The sequence below is a fragment of the Pyrus communis genome, chromosome 13 (genome assembly GCF_041283825.1).
Source record: "Pyrus communis isolate YQ-2024b chromosome 13, ASM4128382v1, whole genome shotgun sequence".
In the NCBI taxonomy this organism is placed as follows: domain Eukaryota; kingdom Viridiplantae; phylum Streptophyta; class Magnoliopsida; order Rosales; family Rosaceae; genus Pyrus; species Pyrus communis.
The window spans coordinates 18656854-18672567 of NC_142577.1; the positions used below are offsets into that span (position 1 = coordinate 18656854).

The following is a 15714-nucleotide window of genomic DNA, read 5'->3' on the forward strand; positions in this document are numbered from 1 at the left end:
AAAACCCACATATAAATCAGAGAAATGATAAAAAATCAAAAATCAAAATTGAAGGATTTGGGTCTTGTCCAAGAAACACCAAACCAATTACTTCAACTCCAAAAATTCATCTATCAAAAAGCAAATTAAGCAAACCCAATTCACAAAACCTACAAATGAAAAGGTAAAAATCGAAGAAGATGGGTGGGTTAGAGAGAGAGCTCTTGTGCATATTCGAAATGTAGAGAGGGGAGAGAGAAAGAAAGAAAGAGACAGCTTGGATGAAGAAGATGGGTGGGTTAGAGAGATAGCTCTTTGATTAAGATGGGTGGGTTAGAGTTCTTCAAATTGGAATTGGGCGAGAGAGATTTTCTCTCTCTCTCTCCTCTTTGTTTCTCTCTCTACAAAATGAGAAATGAAAGCTGAAATTTCTGGATAACCTATTCATATGGGAGGACAATTTCGACATTTCAAGGTGTAGGAAAAATCTTATTTCTGTCCACTTGTTGTGCATGGCATGTGCATATTCGAAATGTCCTATTTTGTCCCAAGATTAAGAAATTGTCCCATTTTTGGGTAATTCCCTGTTTCTTATTAGTGACACATAATTTAATTTGCAAATTTAATCTACCTAGTATTACTCTCAACAAAAATAGTAAAGATAAACGGCAATTTGGACAAGCTTTACTCTTATTCAATATTACATTGATTAAATTAATATGCCTGGTTTATATTTAATTAAAATTTGCTGTGAAATTAGTAGCAGTAGCAGCTACCGATCGAGGCCAGTTCGGGCACTTTGGTGGATCTCTAGGATTGCAGGGAGCACCATCGGACATGACGCAAACACATGAACCAAATGGAAATCCTTCACCACCGGGGTCACAGTAGGAGGTGACACGCCCAACATTCCGGTAACAAGGACTGCATGTCAAGTTGCACTCGTTGACGTCGGGACAACCACCACCAATAGTAGCTAGTCTACAGACCTTGGCATTCACTACTCCATTTAAATGAAACAAATTAAACTTAATTAATTGAGCCAAAATATATAAACAATAACAAATTAATATGGCACAACTTATACGTAGGTGCGAATGATATATTAGATATATAACATGCAAACCTATGAATTAGAATTAAACCCACGTACAAACTACGTGACTTTACCGGGTCATTAATTTTTAGCGTATCATGAGAGCATTATATATGATATAATAGAATATTTATAAAGTCGACTAATTACGATCTATGATCAATGAGGATCCATTGATAATACAAATTATGTTCTCTCATTCATCTATAATCACGTTTATTACTTATAAAAGTAAAACAGAAAAGAAGTACACAAATACCTGAGGTGAATAGGAGAAGGACCAGAAGCAAGTAGAAGAAAGCATGGAACTTGGCCATTTCTATGCTTGCGACTGTACAGCAACTAGAAAGATCAGGATTGGAAGAAGAAGGAAGACATTGCTTATTGAATTGGTGCTACTTTGGTGGGTTTTTATAAGTATACCACCAATGAGAAGATCCGCCCATATTAATGTAAAGTGCGTAATTTTAAACACTAATTAATGAGAAAAATCCTGCACAATCTATCAGAGATATTTTACCTGGTAATTTTGTTCATGAAAGATATATATTGTCTGATTCGTTCATCAACTAGAATTTATCTAGCATGCCATCAACACCCACTATTTCCCAAACTGCCCTTAAACCTCTACAACCACACCGAATAGCTCCAAACCAATTGTAGAACAAAGACCCCTGAAATGAAATATAACCCCATAGGAGAGTACTTACAAACAAAAACCTGAAACGATATAACATAATAATTTCATATATTGCAAGAAATTGAAAGAGACGAAGAATACATAACGGCCAAGTTCTACCGCATCTACCTCGTACTAAAATAATTCCACGAAGCAATCAACTATATTCTGATTTCCTACCACCTTCATTGGTAGAATAAATATCATAATTTCTAGCTATACATATTGGCAAAAATAATGTCAAACATCAAGCCACATTTACTATTGGCTAAATAATACCAGATTTTAAATCTCATCTACCACTGACTAGATAAATACTAGCATAATAACCACAATCATTGGTAACTACGTACCATCACTGGTTATACGCCATCATTACAACGGTCCTTCCTCCAAATTTCTAACCACACATACGACCGATACCAACATCAGAAATTTTTTTGCCATACTCAATAATGGCAAAAACAAATATCATAAATTCCAGCCATAACTATCTTTGGCCAAATAGATATCAAAATTTCAAGCCATAATCATCAGTGGCTAAGTTATGTCAAAATTTCAAGACAAACCTTTATAATTGGCAAATCAAATATAAAAAATTTCAACCAAAATCATTGAAATTTCCAATCACACTCACTGGGTAATGGAAAGAAGTTTAAAACCGAATCCGAAATACCCGTTAACATTGAACGAAATCAAAATCTCTTTCTATGATTTCATTCATATCCACAATTAAACTAAATTACCCATAGTAAATTTAAAAGCCTCTTAAATCTTTCTTTCAATTGTTTCTCTTTTAAATTGTTTCAAAGTAGAGCCACATATCAAATAAATTAGTGGCTCACACTTCCAGAACACTATTCACATTCCATCAACCAAAGGAGAGAAATTTATATATCACGACTCTAATAGTCAACGAAATTAACCCTTATTAATCACATAACCATGAGAATATGTGTGCTTCATCAGTTCTGTTCACAGTATCAAATCCAACAATGACAAATCATGACTAAGGCAACCAAACCAATCAAAATTGTAATTACAACTTTGTCCATCAATTCTTTTCATCAAACGAAAAAAAAACACAACTAGAAAATCGTTTATATTAAACAAACTCAAAGTCTCATTCCATAATTTTATTCATGTCCTCCAGTGATCAATGAAGAAATATTCATGGTCTTTCCACCATTTCATTTCTAATGGGCAAATCATAATCTCAGTTTATGATTGCATTCTAGTTCGATGAATCACCATGACTTTCATAAATAATAAAATTTCAAACCATCATTATCATTGGCCATACAAATACAAAGAATTTCTAAACATAATCATCATTGACCAAACAAAGATTTTTCCACAACTTTCTTTTCATCCAAACCAGTAACTAGCAGTCTGGAAGGAATCGTAATATACCTGGTCAACATACATATCACACGTATTTATCACTTTGATAACTCATTCTCGCAGCCCACACATGAAGCTTTTCTCCTGAAAACACTGGGTCTTTGTGCCCATTCAATCATTCCTTCACATTTCACGGGTCATTTTGCCCAATTCATCATTCGCGGGACCACTTTGCCCAATCACACATCCTCGGGCCTTTTTGCCCAAATCACACATCCTCCCATTCCATGGGCTATCACGCCCAAATCGACATCCACGGGCCTTTTTCACCCAATTCAACATCCACGGGCCTTTTTCCACCCAAATCAACATTTCTCAAATTGCATAGGTATATTACGACTTTTCCATCTACTTGTCACAATTTCACAATCACTTTAACATTCAAATTTCCATAATGCATAATATAAGTTCAACCCTAATTTAAGGTTAATCCGAAACTTTAATCAAGCGCTCATCATTAAGGCTATTACATGAAATATACATTTTAAAATACTCCCATTCAATTCAATTCATTTCATGATGATTTACAACATACACTTTCCACTAAAATTCCTCATTATTTATAGAACTTATGGAATAATGCAATATCAATGCAATTCATAATTCACATCCACAAACTCAATAATATCTCTTAATGTAAAGTAGGATCATTTGCTCTGATACCATTTGTAACGCCCTGCCCCCCCTCCCCCCCCCCCCCCCCCGGCGAAATATTTATTTTCGGGAATTAATTTCGATGATAGGCCCAAATTAAATTCTTGTTTACATTACTACCAATAATCACGATTCTTTTTTTAATTTTCTTAATCCCTCACAAAAACTATAACCATAATTAATTTACCAAAACATACGATTAAATTTTCATAATTTATCACCAAATTCTTCTCTTAAATCAAATTCCCAACTAAATTTAGTGATGTACAGTCAAGATTACCGTCAACAAATTTAGAAATTTCAAGGATAATTAACTAACTTGAGGCATTTTCTTTATTCTTACATAATGAAGTATTCACGATTAGAACAGATTGTCAAAATATAGTTTCTCATTATAACAAAATATATGCTAATAAACGGGCAGCTCGAAGATGGGTTAATTTTGTTGATTCAATTACAGGAAATAGTTTTAAACCAATTTTTGAACATATAAAAGGTAATGACAATACATTAGCTGATATCTTATCAAGATTAATTTGTTGAACATGAATTGAATATCGTGGACCATCATCCCCATATAGCATAAGACCACAAGGCAGAAGAGCACATTTCAATAGCATAATGATGCACCATGGACCTCCACCATTCAATGGATTCCAAAATAGCATAAGCAGACTAGCATCACCACCAGTACCAACTTTCAATTTTAACGGAAATATTGTTGAAAGAATCAGAAATCCAACTCTGAGGTATAAGTCAATAGTACCAGGGCTTTCTAATAGGTAACAAGTTCTCTTAGATAATTTTTAGAATATCCAAATTAAACAGCCAATCATGAGGTTAAGTCATGAAAAATTAATTAGAGCCTTAGAGTAAGAGTTTGATAGTTTTAGCTTTAGTATCCATCAAAACCAGTATCATATTCATTCTCTTGAGCACAACCTTCAAGTCATTTATAGGGAACATGAGTCATTACTTATTAAGTTTACCAAAATAAACCAAGAACTCCAATCTCTTCTAATGCAGCAAAAGGCAAGTCACACCCTAAAAAGAGAATTGAAAATAGGTTTAGAAACTGATTAGCATAAGAATAAAGAAAATGAGGTTATTGAACTCATAGAACAAAAGGCTAATAAGCCCATAGAAGAGATTAAGATTAAGCTCTTAGAAGAAGATATTGAAATGAAGCAGCATCAAAATAATGAGCAGCATCAGCATCTGAGTAACAAAGAAAAACAAGAAAAATATGAAAGTTTTCTTAGAAATATGCCTTTAGACTCAATAATAGATGATATCCTATTAGAAGAAATTTCAAAAACAAAATTAAGAATAATGCCATCAGATATGCAAAATGAGATCATGAGTAAAGCATCACAGTCCATGAAAAAGTTCCAATTACAATTACAATGTGCTTTGTACAAAAATAGGGATGTATATTATTACAAACATGTATCCACCATGTCTTTGTGATAGTACAAAGAATTGTATTTGTAAACTAGAGGTTAGCATAGTTGTGGCCAGGATTAATATGAGAGATTTTAGACCATGGCATTTTAGTTATGAGCATCAGAAAAAGCATAATGTGGTAGAAGTTACCCCAACCTTACTATTAGAGTTTGACTATTTTGATAAAATATTCATTAACCATATTTCCCAATTGAAATTATTTCCTGAAAAACTTATAAAAGTAGCAGAAGATTATCTAGAAAAATGGAAAGAAATTTGCCTAAGTTTTATTAGTAGTCATCCAGATTGATATGTACATATGCATAAGGAGAAAGCTAGACATATAGACATGATTAATAAAGAGTCCTTTAGACTATCCCCTATCTCCTCACATACGTGGACTCATTCATACAAAAATATTCTAAAATTTTGAGGGATCCAAATGTTAGCCTTAGATGAGTTTGAAGATTTTATGTATGATATGATATTAGTAGCAGCAAAAGAAGAAATGTATATTTACAGCAAGACAAAGATCAATCATCAACCCTATTGGAAGCCTCAAAATTTCAAAGAAGAAATAGAAGAAATGTCAACATCATTGTGGACTCAGCTACAATAATAAAATAATGACATAAAAGTAAATAAAGAAAAGAGCTTAATCCATTATAGATTTTTCATACACAAAATGTCCTTTTGATTAAGAAAGAATAGTGCTAGGCCCTTTTCGTTAAAACTCCCTTATTTTTTGGGTTTTGTTTTTTGGATGAGAACCTAACAAAAAGCTTGGAAGAAAAGAATGGGGAATTGGGCCGATTTGAGACTCAATGCGGTGGCTGCGAGGCAGTGGGTTGCTTCCACGAAGCCCAATCCTCATCCACCACTCTGTTTAGTTCCGCCCAACACACAAACCACCAGCCTGCACATGCCTAACCTACAACCCAGACCGACTCGCGTTCTTGTGAAACCACTGCTCTTAAATCCCATCCCACCGTTGCCCCGAACCATCTCACACCAGACCACCATGATTCCCGGACCTCCACGCCTGATTAACCGTTCATGCCCCTAAACACAAATTTGATTCCGCCTGCCACAATCATTAACCATCGTGTTTAAAGCAGACTCAGAATTTGTTTTTTTTTTTTTTTTTTTAAGGAAAAAGGAAAAAAATAACAAAAAATTTCTTTTTTATTTTTTGTTTTTAATTATATAAAAATAAATATTTAATTTGATTTGTAGGACCCACTTATGTGCCACATCAACACATAACACAATTTTTTACGGAATTGTAACGGAAGAACTATATTGATTTATGCCACCCATTTTTCAAGGACTACGTTGATTGATTTTCAATTTAAATGATTATCTTGATCAAGTGGCTCAATTTCGGGGACCATTTGCAATAAAACCCCATAAATAAATCAATTAATGTGACTAGCTCACAAGCTAGCATAAAAAAAACACGAATGACTACTAGTATTCACGACATTAAAGGGAGTTGTTACTAACACTCTAATATTCTCAATGTGCACTTCAATCATTTTATATTTAGAAAGAAAATAACACTTATGAGGAGTGCAACAATGAGATTTTAGGAGTGTCATAGTTTCCATATTAAATTTCAATTTTAATTATTAATGAATTTCAGAAATAAAGTTGTTACAGGCTTATGACACTCCAAAAAGGTGCACTTCTCAAAGTGCAACTTCTTTCTTATGTTTTTATAAGGGACCGTTTGATAATCATTTCGTTTTAAAAATAAAAAAAGTGAAAACTCAAAATCAAATTCCAAAAACTCATAAAGTGTTTTCAATTTTCAAAAAAGTAAAAATTGAAAGCAAAATGATTATCAAACGATCTCTAAAAATGTGCAAGATGACATTTTTAAATGCTAATAACAAGTTTTTTACGGAAAGAGAAATATGTTGAAACATTATGGAAGGTTATCTATTCTAATTAATGATTACATATCCACCGGTAGAGCTTATATTTCTATAAAAACAACCTTTCCCCGCAGCTTTCCGTCCACATTTGGCCCCTCTTTAATCCTCTGCTGGAAAAAATGGGGAAGGCAAGCTTTACCACCTTCTTTCACTTGCTTTTGGTCCTGGTTGCTTTCTGTTCAGGTTTTGTTCTTAAGTTCTTATTAATATTTCTAATAACTTGCTCACTTATTTACTAAGAAAATCAAACTGTATATGTAATTAATTGCCTTGGTGCTTGCTGAAAGTGCAGTGAAAATGCTGGTGCCTAAAGTGGAAGCAAAAGACTGCGAGATCTCTTGGAGTGGTGGTGGATGTCCGGATTCAAAAAAGTGCCTCGAAACATGCCGCCCTTGCTAGGTCGGTATCGGAAAGGTTGTGGCGTGGTGCTACCAGGATTTTGCGCCATTTTGGCGATGTATTTGTAGCTTCAGCAAGGGTGCACCATGTCCACCATTTGATGGTTGTCGTCCCCCACAACTGCAAGATGCTTTAAGTAGCAATCACACAAATAATGTCAATAGAACTCTTAATTAATTAAAGTTGCCGAATAAAATAAACTGTCAATAAAAGGTATATTTGATTCTCAGTATGAATTTTGAATAAAAAGTGTAAAGCAAGGACCTAAATGTGGTATTTGTATTGGAGATTTGATTGAACTTGTGATGCCTGCACGGGATTCATTCATTCAGAGGCTAAGTTGATGAGCTTTCAGTTTCCCCAAGTTGATGTTCATTCAAACACGGGGACAAATCCTTCATATAAATGATGCCAACATTAACGTTACTTTGCAAATCCCACTCTCAGGCTTTCACTGTTTTAATTCCTACTCTCGATGAACAAAGCACATGGCGAAGGCTTCATCTCTATTGATCTAGATTTCATCATCGTTCCATAAATCTATAATCAAAGCAGCCTTTTCAGATCTAGAGATCCAAATGCGATGTACCTCGGTCGTATATGATTTTCAAGTGGTGGGTTAGGTCTCGTGTTTTCGACACCAAAACCTGAAAGCTAAACCTTAAGACAAAATTAAAGCAATTAATTTGGTGAAAAATATGTTCGGGTTGAAAATGAAAATAAAAAAATAAAAAAAAAGTAAAAAGGAATTTGAAGCCAATAATCGTACTAAAATCCAATATAAGTTGTGATTAATTTGATTATAATAAAATAAAAAAATACAACATAGTCTGAATACCCATTGCAATACAGAAATCTGAAGTCAGGTTGACATATTAGAGGCGTATTTGTAATTTTTGTTTGGTTCAGATGCATATCTTAGGAAAATTCATTCACTTCTTGTTATATAAGTTAAATATGCTTGATATATCCATAATATTGTGAATATTCATTTGACCTAAATTCAAAGATCATTAGAAAATATAGTTCAATAGGCCTATTTTCTAATAAATCGCACTATAAGCCATGATTTGGCCTTATAATTGATTCAAATTAAAAATTTAGATATATAAATTTAGGCACAAACACATTAGAAGCATATATTTTTAATTTTTTTTTGGTTTAAATTTGTTTTAACCTTAAACTTTTATTATTCAAAATTTTTGGGTCTCAACATAATAATTAAAATTTTAGCTTAATTAAAGGACATCCTAATCATTTTGATATTTTTATAGAACGATATATTTACATTTAGAGGTGAGAGAATAAATTAGTATCACACGTTGTGAATTTACGTATTGGGCACTAATTTTTTAGTTGTGAATTTGCACAACGTGTTTGGTGTTGGCTTGCTACTCAATTTGGCACTATTCTTCTTCACAATGTGTTTGGTGTGCCAAAGCAGTTTTCTCCACAATTTCACAATGTCTGGCTAGCATTAGGGTTTTTCTTACTAATATCTATTTGGAAGATGCGTAATAAAATGAAGTTTGAAACTAGGCATCTCCTTGCCTTTCACCCATTTGTCGATCCACTTTGGCCTGGATTAGGTAGGTTGGAGTTTTCACTCCTAGTCATGTGCGTGGTACTTTGGATAAGCAACTTTTAGTACCTCTTGGAATCTCAGCTAAGTACTATAAAGCTCCTTCTATAGTTCATATCTTTTGACATCCCCTCTCCAATTTTTTGTGTCAAATTGAACACGTATGGACTTGCTAAAGTTATTTTCTTGGTGGTTTCTTCCTGAGCTTGGGGCATCGTACTTCTTTCTATGCAGAGCTTCATGATGCCATCCTTGCTGTAGAGTTAGCTTACGTGGCGGGTTGGCAAAATTTATAACTAGAAAGTGACTCTTCTAGCGTGATATCTTGCTATGCTTTTGGTTCTTTTTCTCCTTGGTCGCTCCAGACTCGTTGGCAAAACTGTATTTCTCGATTACAGCACATGTTTTTTTGTTATCTCATACATTTCGAGAAGGAAATGTAGTTGCTGACAAATTAGCCAATTTATGGCTTCTCTCACCTTCACTTGTCTGGCATGTCACTCCTCTTATAGAGATTCTTCCTTTTCTACATTCAGATTTCTTCAACATTCCGGCCTACATGTTTGTCTCCCCTTCTTGATGTGTGATTTTTCATTTTTACGTAATCTTTTTGAATTTTTCTTTTTTTTTGTTTTGTAGCTTGTCTTGCAGATTCTTACATTTTAGGTTTTATTTTAAATGGGTTTGGTCCTATGTTCACCCCTCTTTTTCAAGAGGGACAAGGTGTATGTCCCCACAACCACCACCCCCCCCCCCCCTTCCTCCTCCTCCTCCTCCTTTTTCTTGTATTTTGTTGTTCTTGTTTTATGAAGGGTAAGGTAGGTTTATGTCTCTTCTGACTAGGTGTAATTTTTTTTATATATCAATAAATTTCTGTTGTACCCCGCAATTTTCAAAAAAAAAAATTATTAAAAAAAGGGTATCCAATATTTGAGTTAATCGCATAGAATTTGCGTTGACCAGGTGCAACAGATTATTAAACAAAATTGGTAATATATCAATATACGAATCATATAATTGGTAACCATATCTTCCATAGAAAATTGCATCTAGTAATAATGTGTATGATTACCCTGAGGTAAGAAGCATATACGAACTATCTTTACCTATAAAAACCCACCAATCTCAGCAATATCGCCATCATCCATATTCCAACTCCACTGTCTCATCGTTCTTGCAACTTGCAAACCATTAAAATGGCCACCTCAGCTTCCTTTTATTTTCTCGCCGTCCTCTTTGCATTCTTCTCAGGTTTGTTCAATATTTTAGCACCTAGCTTCTTCGTAATTGATAGATGTATTGAACATGTATCATAAAATTATTATGAATTTGAAACTCTAGAAATGTGTATTTTGGTGCAGTGAAAACAATGGCGACAATTGTCAAGGCCGACAAAGTGTGTTATTTGGCGACGATCGGCGGGGGTTGTCCTGATGAGTACCAGTGTGCCCTGACATGCAGTACTTGTTACCGCGGCGTTGGCAAGGTCGCATCATATTGCAGAGCTGGTGGTGGAGGGTTTCCATATGATAGTTGTGTTTGTGCGATGTCGGACGGTGCTCCATGCAGTCCTTCTGGTCCGCCCAAGTGTCCAAACTGGCCTCGACCTCATTCTTCAACCAATCTTATTGAAATCATGAGTTAATATGTAAAGTCACCTCTTTGTAATGCAAATAAAGGGAGCACCCCACATATTAGTTAATGTACCGAATCATCAATAAAAATTATCTTTCCTTTGGATCGTCAAGTTGTTAATTTTTTGGGTTGAGCATTGTTGGTATAGTTAGTTGGTTTTATGGAAGAAGAACCCCACTTTTTTTTTTTTTTTTTTTTTTTTTTTTTGGGGTAAAATAAGGGGGTGGATCACTGCATAAACTAGCTCAAAGAGTTATTACATATAATTTGAGTCCTAAGAACTTCCATCATATCATCAAATAATCGAGTTCTAATACAATCAGGAGGATTCTCAAAATAATGGTACTCAAGATCCATATTATAGTTACACAGATCAATGATGTTGGCAAGAGGATGAAAACCGGTATCAGTCATATTATTGATTAACTTAACCACAAGAGCCGAATCCATCTCCACACATAATCGTGAAATACTCTTGTCAACTGTAAGTTTCAATCCAAAATATAGCCCCCAAATTTCAGCATCAGCTACCTGACCTTTGCCCAAGTTGACAGAGAATCCGCCAAGCCAATCACCAATGTTGTCTCTAAGAACTGCTGCACCTATATTTCCGATAGTATTGATCTGAGAACCGTCCACATTAAGCTTCACCTTCTCTCCAATAGGTGGATCCCACACATACACGCTTTGAGGCACCATACCATTCTTTTGCAGCCGTAGATTGCCGCATTATGAAGTTGTTTTCAAAGAGTTGTTTATTCCTTTTATGAAAGAATACTTTAAGAGATTGTATTCGTGTTTAGTCAAATTACTTCTTTCATTATCGTATAAGTCCCAAGTTTTATTGCGCATCCCCCACTACAAGAATAAAATCTGTGCTATATGCAATTCTATTTACAAAACAAAAAGGAAATAAAAACATACATATATCAATCACATAAATAAAAGATCACAAAATGAATAAACAAAAAAGTGTTAACGCTCTACATAATAGCAGAAAATAAATAATTATGCACTATAGTATATGTTTGATTCTCATCGATTCTTCTCTTTCTTATCCACTAATTATTTAATCTGCTAATACTGTCATTCTACTTAAAAAATTGCAATTATCATTTCTCAAAAGAATGCTACAAATCCTAATGTGGTCTTTGACAAATAAAAATCAGTTTGAAAGGAAGAAAAAGCAGTCCGGGCCCAACTTGCAATTAAAGTCCCCTAATATTAACACAAAAAATAAAAAGTAAATATAACTCCAATTTCGTAGCCCAAAGGGCACAGAACAACAGTGCGTCCCAGCTCCAAAGCAATCAAAATCCCAGAGATCGAACCTCCAAAACCCACCAGATCAAACAAGCAATGGAGTCCATCTTCGGCTTGGTAGGCGATGGCTTTGCGGTCGTGGCGGCGGACACTTCAGCCGTGCATAGCATACTGGTGCACAAGTCCAACGAGGACAAGATCATGGTGCTCGACTCCCACAAGCTCGTCGCCGCCAGCGGCGAGCCCGGCGACAGGTTCAAAATCTTTTCTTTCTAGTTTTCGGTTTGATTGTCGATCAATGTGGTATGGAATCTGATTGAATTGTTTTTGGGAATATTTTGGGGAAATTAGGGTTCAGTTTACGGAGTACATACAGAAGAACGTGGCTTTGTACCAGTTCCGGAATGGGATTCCGTTGACCACCGCTGCTGCTGCCAATTTCACCCGCGGCGAACTTGCCACCGCCTTGCGAAAGGTATGGGCTTTTTCTTGATACGTTAGATATAATTTGTGGTTTCATTGTTTGGGTGATTGGATTTTTTTACCCAGCATTAGGGATCTGGTGTTAAGGTTAATAGTCTTATTATTGTGAGGGGTTTTGTCCTCCTGCAAGTTTAGGGTTTTTGTTGAGGTATGGTGATTGGGGTTTAGTTAGAATGAAGCAATGTCGAAATTAACTACATGAAGTGGGCTTCAAGCGGAAAAAAAGATTAACAATGTGAGTCGGGTAAATACTTTATGTTGTGCACGTTGTTTTGGTTTGAACAAATGCAGTTGTAATGTTCTTTTGAGTAAGACTGTTTGGTTCTTGACCTTATACATTGATTAAGACCTGGTTTGGTACTGAGGTGATTCTGAAAAAAACTGCTATCAAAAAAAGCTGGGAGCTGTTTTTGTGTTTGGTAAACACTCAGCTTCAGCTTTTTTTCACAGTTTTGGATGAAAAAAAGCCAAAAACAAGAAGCTGCAAAACCTAGCTTTGAAAAACCGACTTTTTTTCACATCTGTTTTACATACAAGTTTACCAAACACTCTAATACTGCTTTTTTTTTTTTTCAAAAGCACTTTTACAAAAAAGTTTACCAAACACTCTGCTGCTTTATTTCACAGCTGCTTATTCTTACATCACAGCAGAAGCAGTTTTTTTTCAAAGCACAGCAATACCAAACCAGCCCTAAATCTCTCAACGGTATGCTTTAATTGACAGCCCCATATGAGTTAATTTAGCGATTTAAAGTTGTATTGCAAAGTTAAGTGATCAGAGACTGCAAGATTGAATTCGTGTATCAAATAATCTGGTAGGGATGTATGCAGGTTCTGTAGATGCTAGTTATACGTCGTTTACAATCTGGGTTGACAAGAGTGATGACTCTAATTAGGCATACTAAGGAAATCTAATTTTGATCCAAATTTTGTTTTAGACGTGTATAACTTGCATATAATGTTTCTACGAAATCCAAACTTCCAGAATGTATCTAAAAAACCAAATTTGAAAGTTAGTTAACTAGTCAAACATTTTAATAGAAATGAGGCCCCTTGGTAAGTTTCCTAGACACTTGCTTGAGCTTCAAAGTGTTTGTCAGAAAGTTTGCAAGCCAACTTATCAAACTCTTTTTATTTCAGTTTTCATTTTTATTGAAGTCTTTGTCTTATATGGCGTAACTTCTAACGTAGCATGTGTTTAACATTGGATGCACAATTTTCAGCCCCATTTGTGCCTTTTGAGGCATTTATGGGCTTCCTTCTTGTGTGGTCTGATTAGGTATTTCCAGATTTTTGTTCTATCTTCAAACCAAAAACCATTCACTCAAATATTCTGATAGCCTAAGTTTACTCTTCCCCAAATTTTGTTGATAGCCGCCTTTAGCTTAACACCTAAAATTATGGAGTAGTTGCTGCCCTAAATTCCAGAATCAATGATAAAATTCTAGTGACTTCTTGTCTTCAAGTCCAACCCTAGTAGTCTTCAGAGTACCCTACCAATCCTTCTTCCCATTTGTATTTATACATTAAACCTCGTTTTGAATTACTGCTTAAACGTATGAATTTAAACAATATGGCATCTACATTCTAGAACACAATCTCATGGATGTTTGTACCTTTTCGTCAAATGCTTGGAATGTTGAGGGCAAATGTGGCAAGTCTCAAGTAATTATGTATGCTTCTCATTTTTGAGGCTGTTCCTAGGCAAAAGAATTATTGAGGAAAAAGTGAATATGCTTAAATGGTATTCCTAAAATTTTATGTAGTCAACTTGTGTTCCTCATGCTCGTTTCACCAGTGTTATAGGCACTACCAGTTCACTTCTCATGGGTATGGTTCAAAGTGATATGGCTCTAACCTGAAATAAGGGGGGTTGTGGTTAAAATCTCAAGGGGGATTATATTGTGCTATGATTTTCCTTTTGAGTTGCAAAATTTTTCTTTATCCGCTTTAAATTTTCATGTGAGAAAAACAAAAAACCATGTACAGTTAATTTATTTTCTTGTTCACCAAGAAGAAAACTGCTGAGTTTAGAGGGATGTTTTTAACTTCAGAGAGAGTTCAGTTGTTACGAATGAGTGACAGATGCTGGGATTGTATCTAGCGTATTTATTTAGTAAATAGAGTTAAATGGTTGATACTTGATGTATAATTTTTTTCTTCTGGTTTTTAAAAAAATTTGATTTTGCAGAATCCGTACATGGTGAACATCTTGATGGCTGGTTTTGACAAGGAGGCGGGGGCATCCCTTTACTACATCGATTACATTGCCTCTCTTCACAAGGTTGAGAAGGGAGCCTTTGGATATGGGTCGTACTTTGCGCTCTCACTGATGGACAGGCACTACCACAGTGGCATGTCCGTGGAGGAAGCAATTGACTTGGTTGACAAGTGCATCATCGAGATCCGGTCAAGACTAGTGGTGGCTCCCCAAAACTTTGTGATCAAGATTGTTGACAAGGACGGGGCGAGGGAGTATGCATGGCGGGAGTCCATCAGAGATATCAACGTTGCTGCTGCATGATCGATCCTTTCAAAGTATCACCAGACTCGTGTTTTTGTTACTTTTAAACGCTTGTTGGCTACATTTGACTATGCTCTAGTAAGTGAATTTGAAGGCCTTCCAGAACCCACCTAAAATACTAACAGTAGCTCCCTTCTTGTTTGCACTTATGATACGAAAGCTGCTGGAATACTTGTATTTTGGAGGAAGCAAATGACTGGTTATTTGTTATCCAAGAAATCTGTTAACAACCATACTTGCATTTACCCTCATGTCAAAGGAACCGACATTTATAGTTTGGAAGATTAATTCCAAACCCTAAAACTATATTTTCATAAATCTTTCGTGAAGATAAATCACAAACCCTCAAATTAGATTGAGACTCGCATGAAATAGGAATTCTAAGATGACAGCACTCTAAAGTAAATAGCAATTGTTGCGTTTTAAGTTTTCTATATGGTTATGTGTGGTTTGTGACACGGTCACTTTTAAAATTTCCGTTTTATATTTTATGCAAGCAAAATTTGTATGAAAGCATCATATAAAATTGACAAAAAAAAAAAAAAAAAAAAAAGGTTTGATATTGTATTTAAGAGGCAATGAGTTGCTCATTGCTTTTATAGCAAGGGAGATATCGAATCCCGCGGGCCT

General features: G+C 35.1%; 1 protein-coding gene across 1 annotated transcript; it reads left to right on the plus strand.

The window, feature by feature from the left end:
• The first annotated feature begins 12033 nt into the window (after window positions 1-12033).
• On the plus strand, window positions 12034-15317 carry LOC137737623 (proteasome subunit beta type-2-A). Its single transcript, XM_068477159.2, has 3 exons — window positions 12034-12331; window positions 12429-12552; window positions 14752-15317. Exons 1-3 carry the CDS (start codon window positions 12174-12176, stop codon window positions 15082-15084), a joined length of 615 nt encoding a protein of 204 aa, XP_068333260.1. The 5' UTR covers window positions 12034-12173; the 3' UTR covers window positions 15085-15317.
• Window positions 15318-15714: the final 397 nt, after the last annotated feature.

Excerpts from the sequence above, each read along its gene's own strand:
- LOC137737623 (XM_068477159.2), top strand. The coding sequence starts at position 12,174 with ATGGAGTCCATCTTCGGCTTGGTAGGCGATGGCTTTGCGGTCGTGGCG. Across the intron at positions 12,332-12,428 it reads AGCGGCGAGCCCGGCGACAG|GGTTCAGTTTACGGAGTACA; the intron begins GTTCAAAATCTT and ends TGGGGAAATTAG. Across the intron at positions 12,553-14,751 it reads TTGCCACCGCCTTGCGAAAG|AATCCGTACATGGTGAACAT; the intron begins GTATGGGCTTTT and ends TTGATTTTGCAG.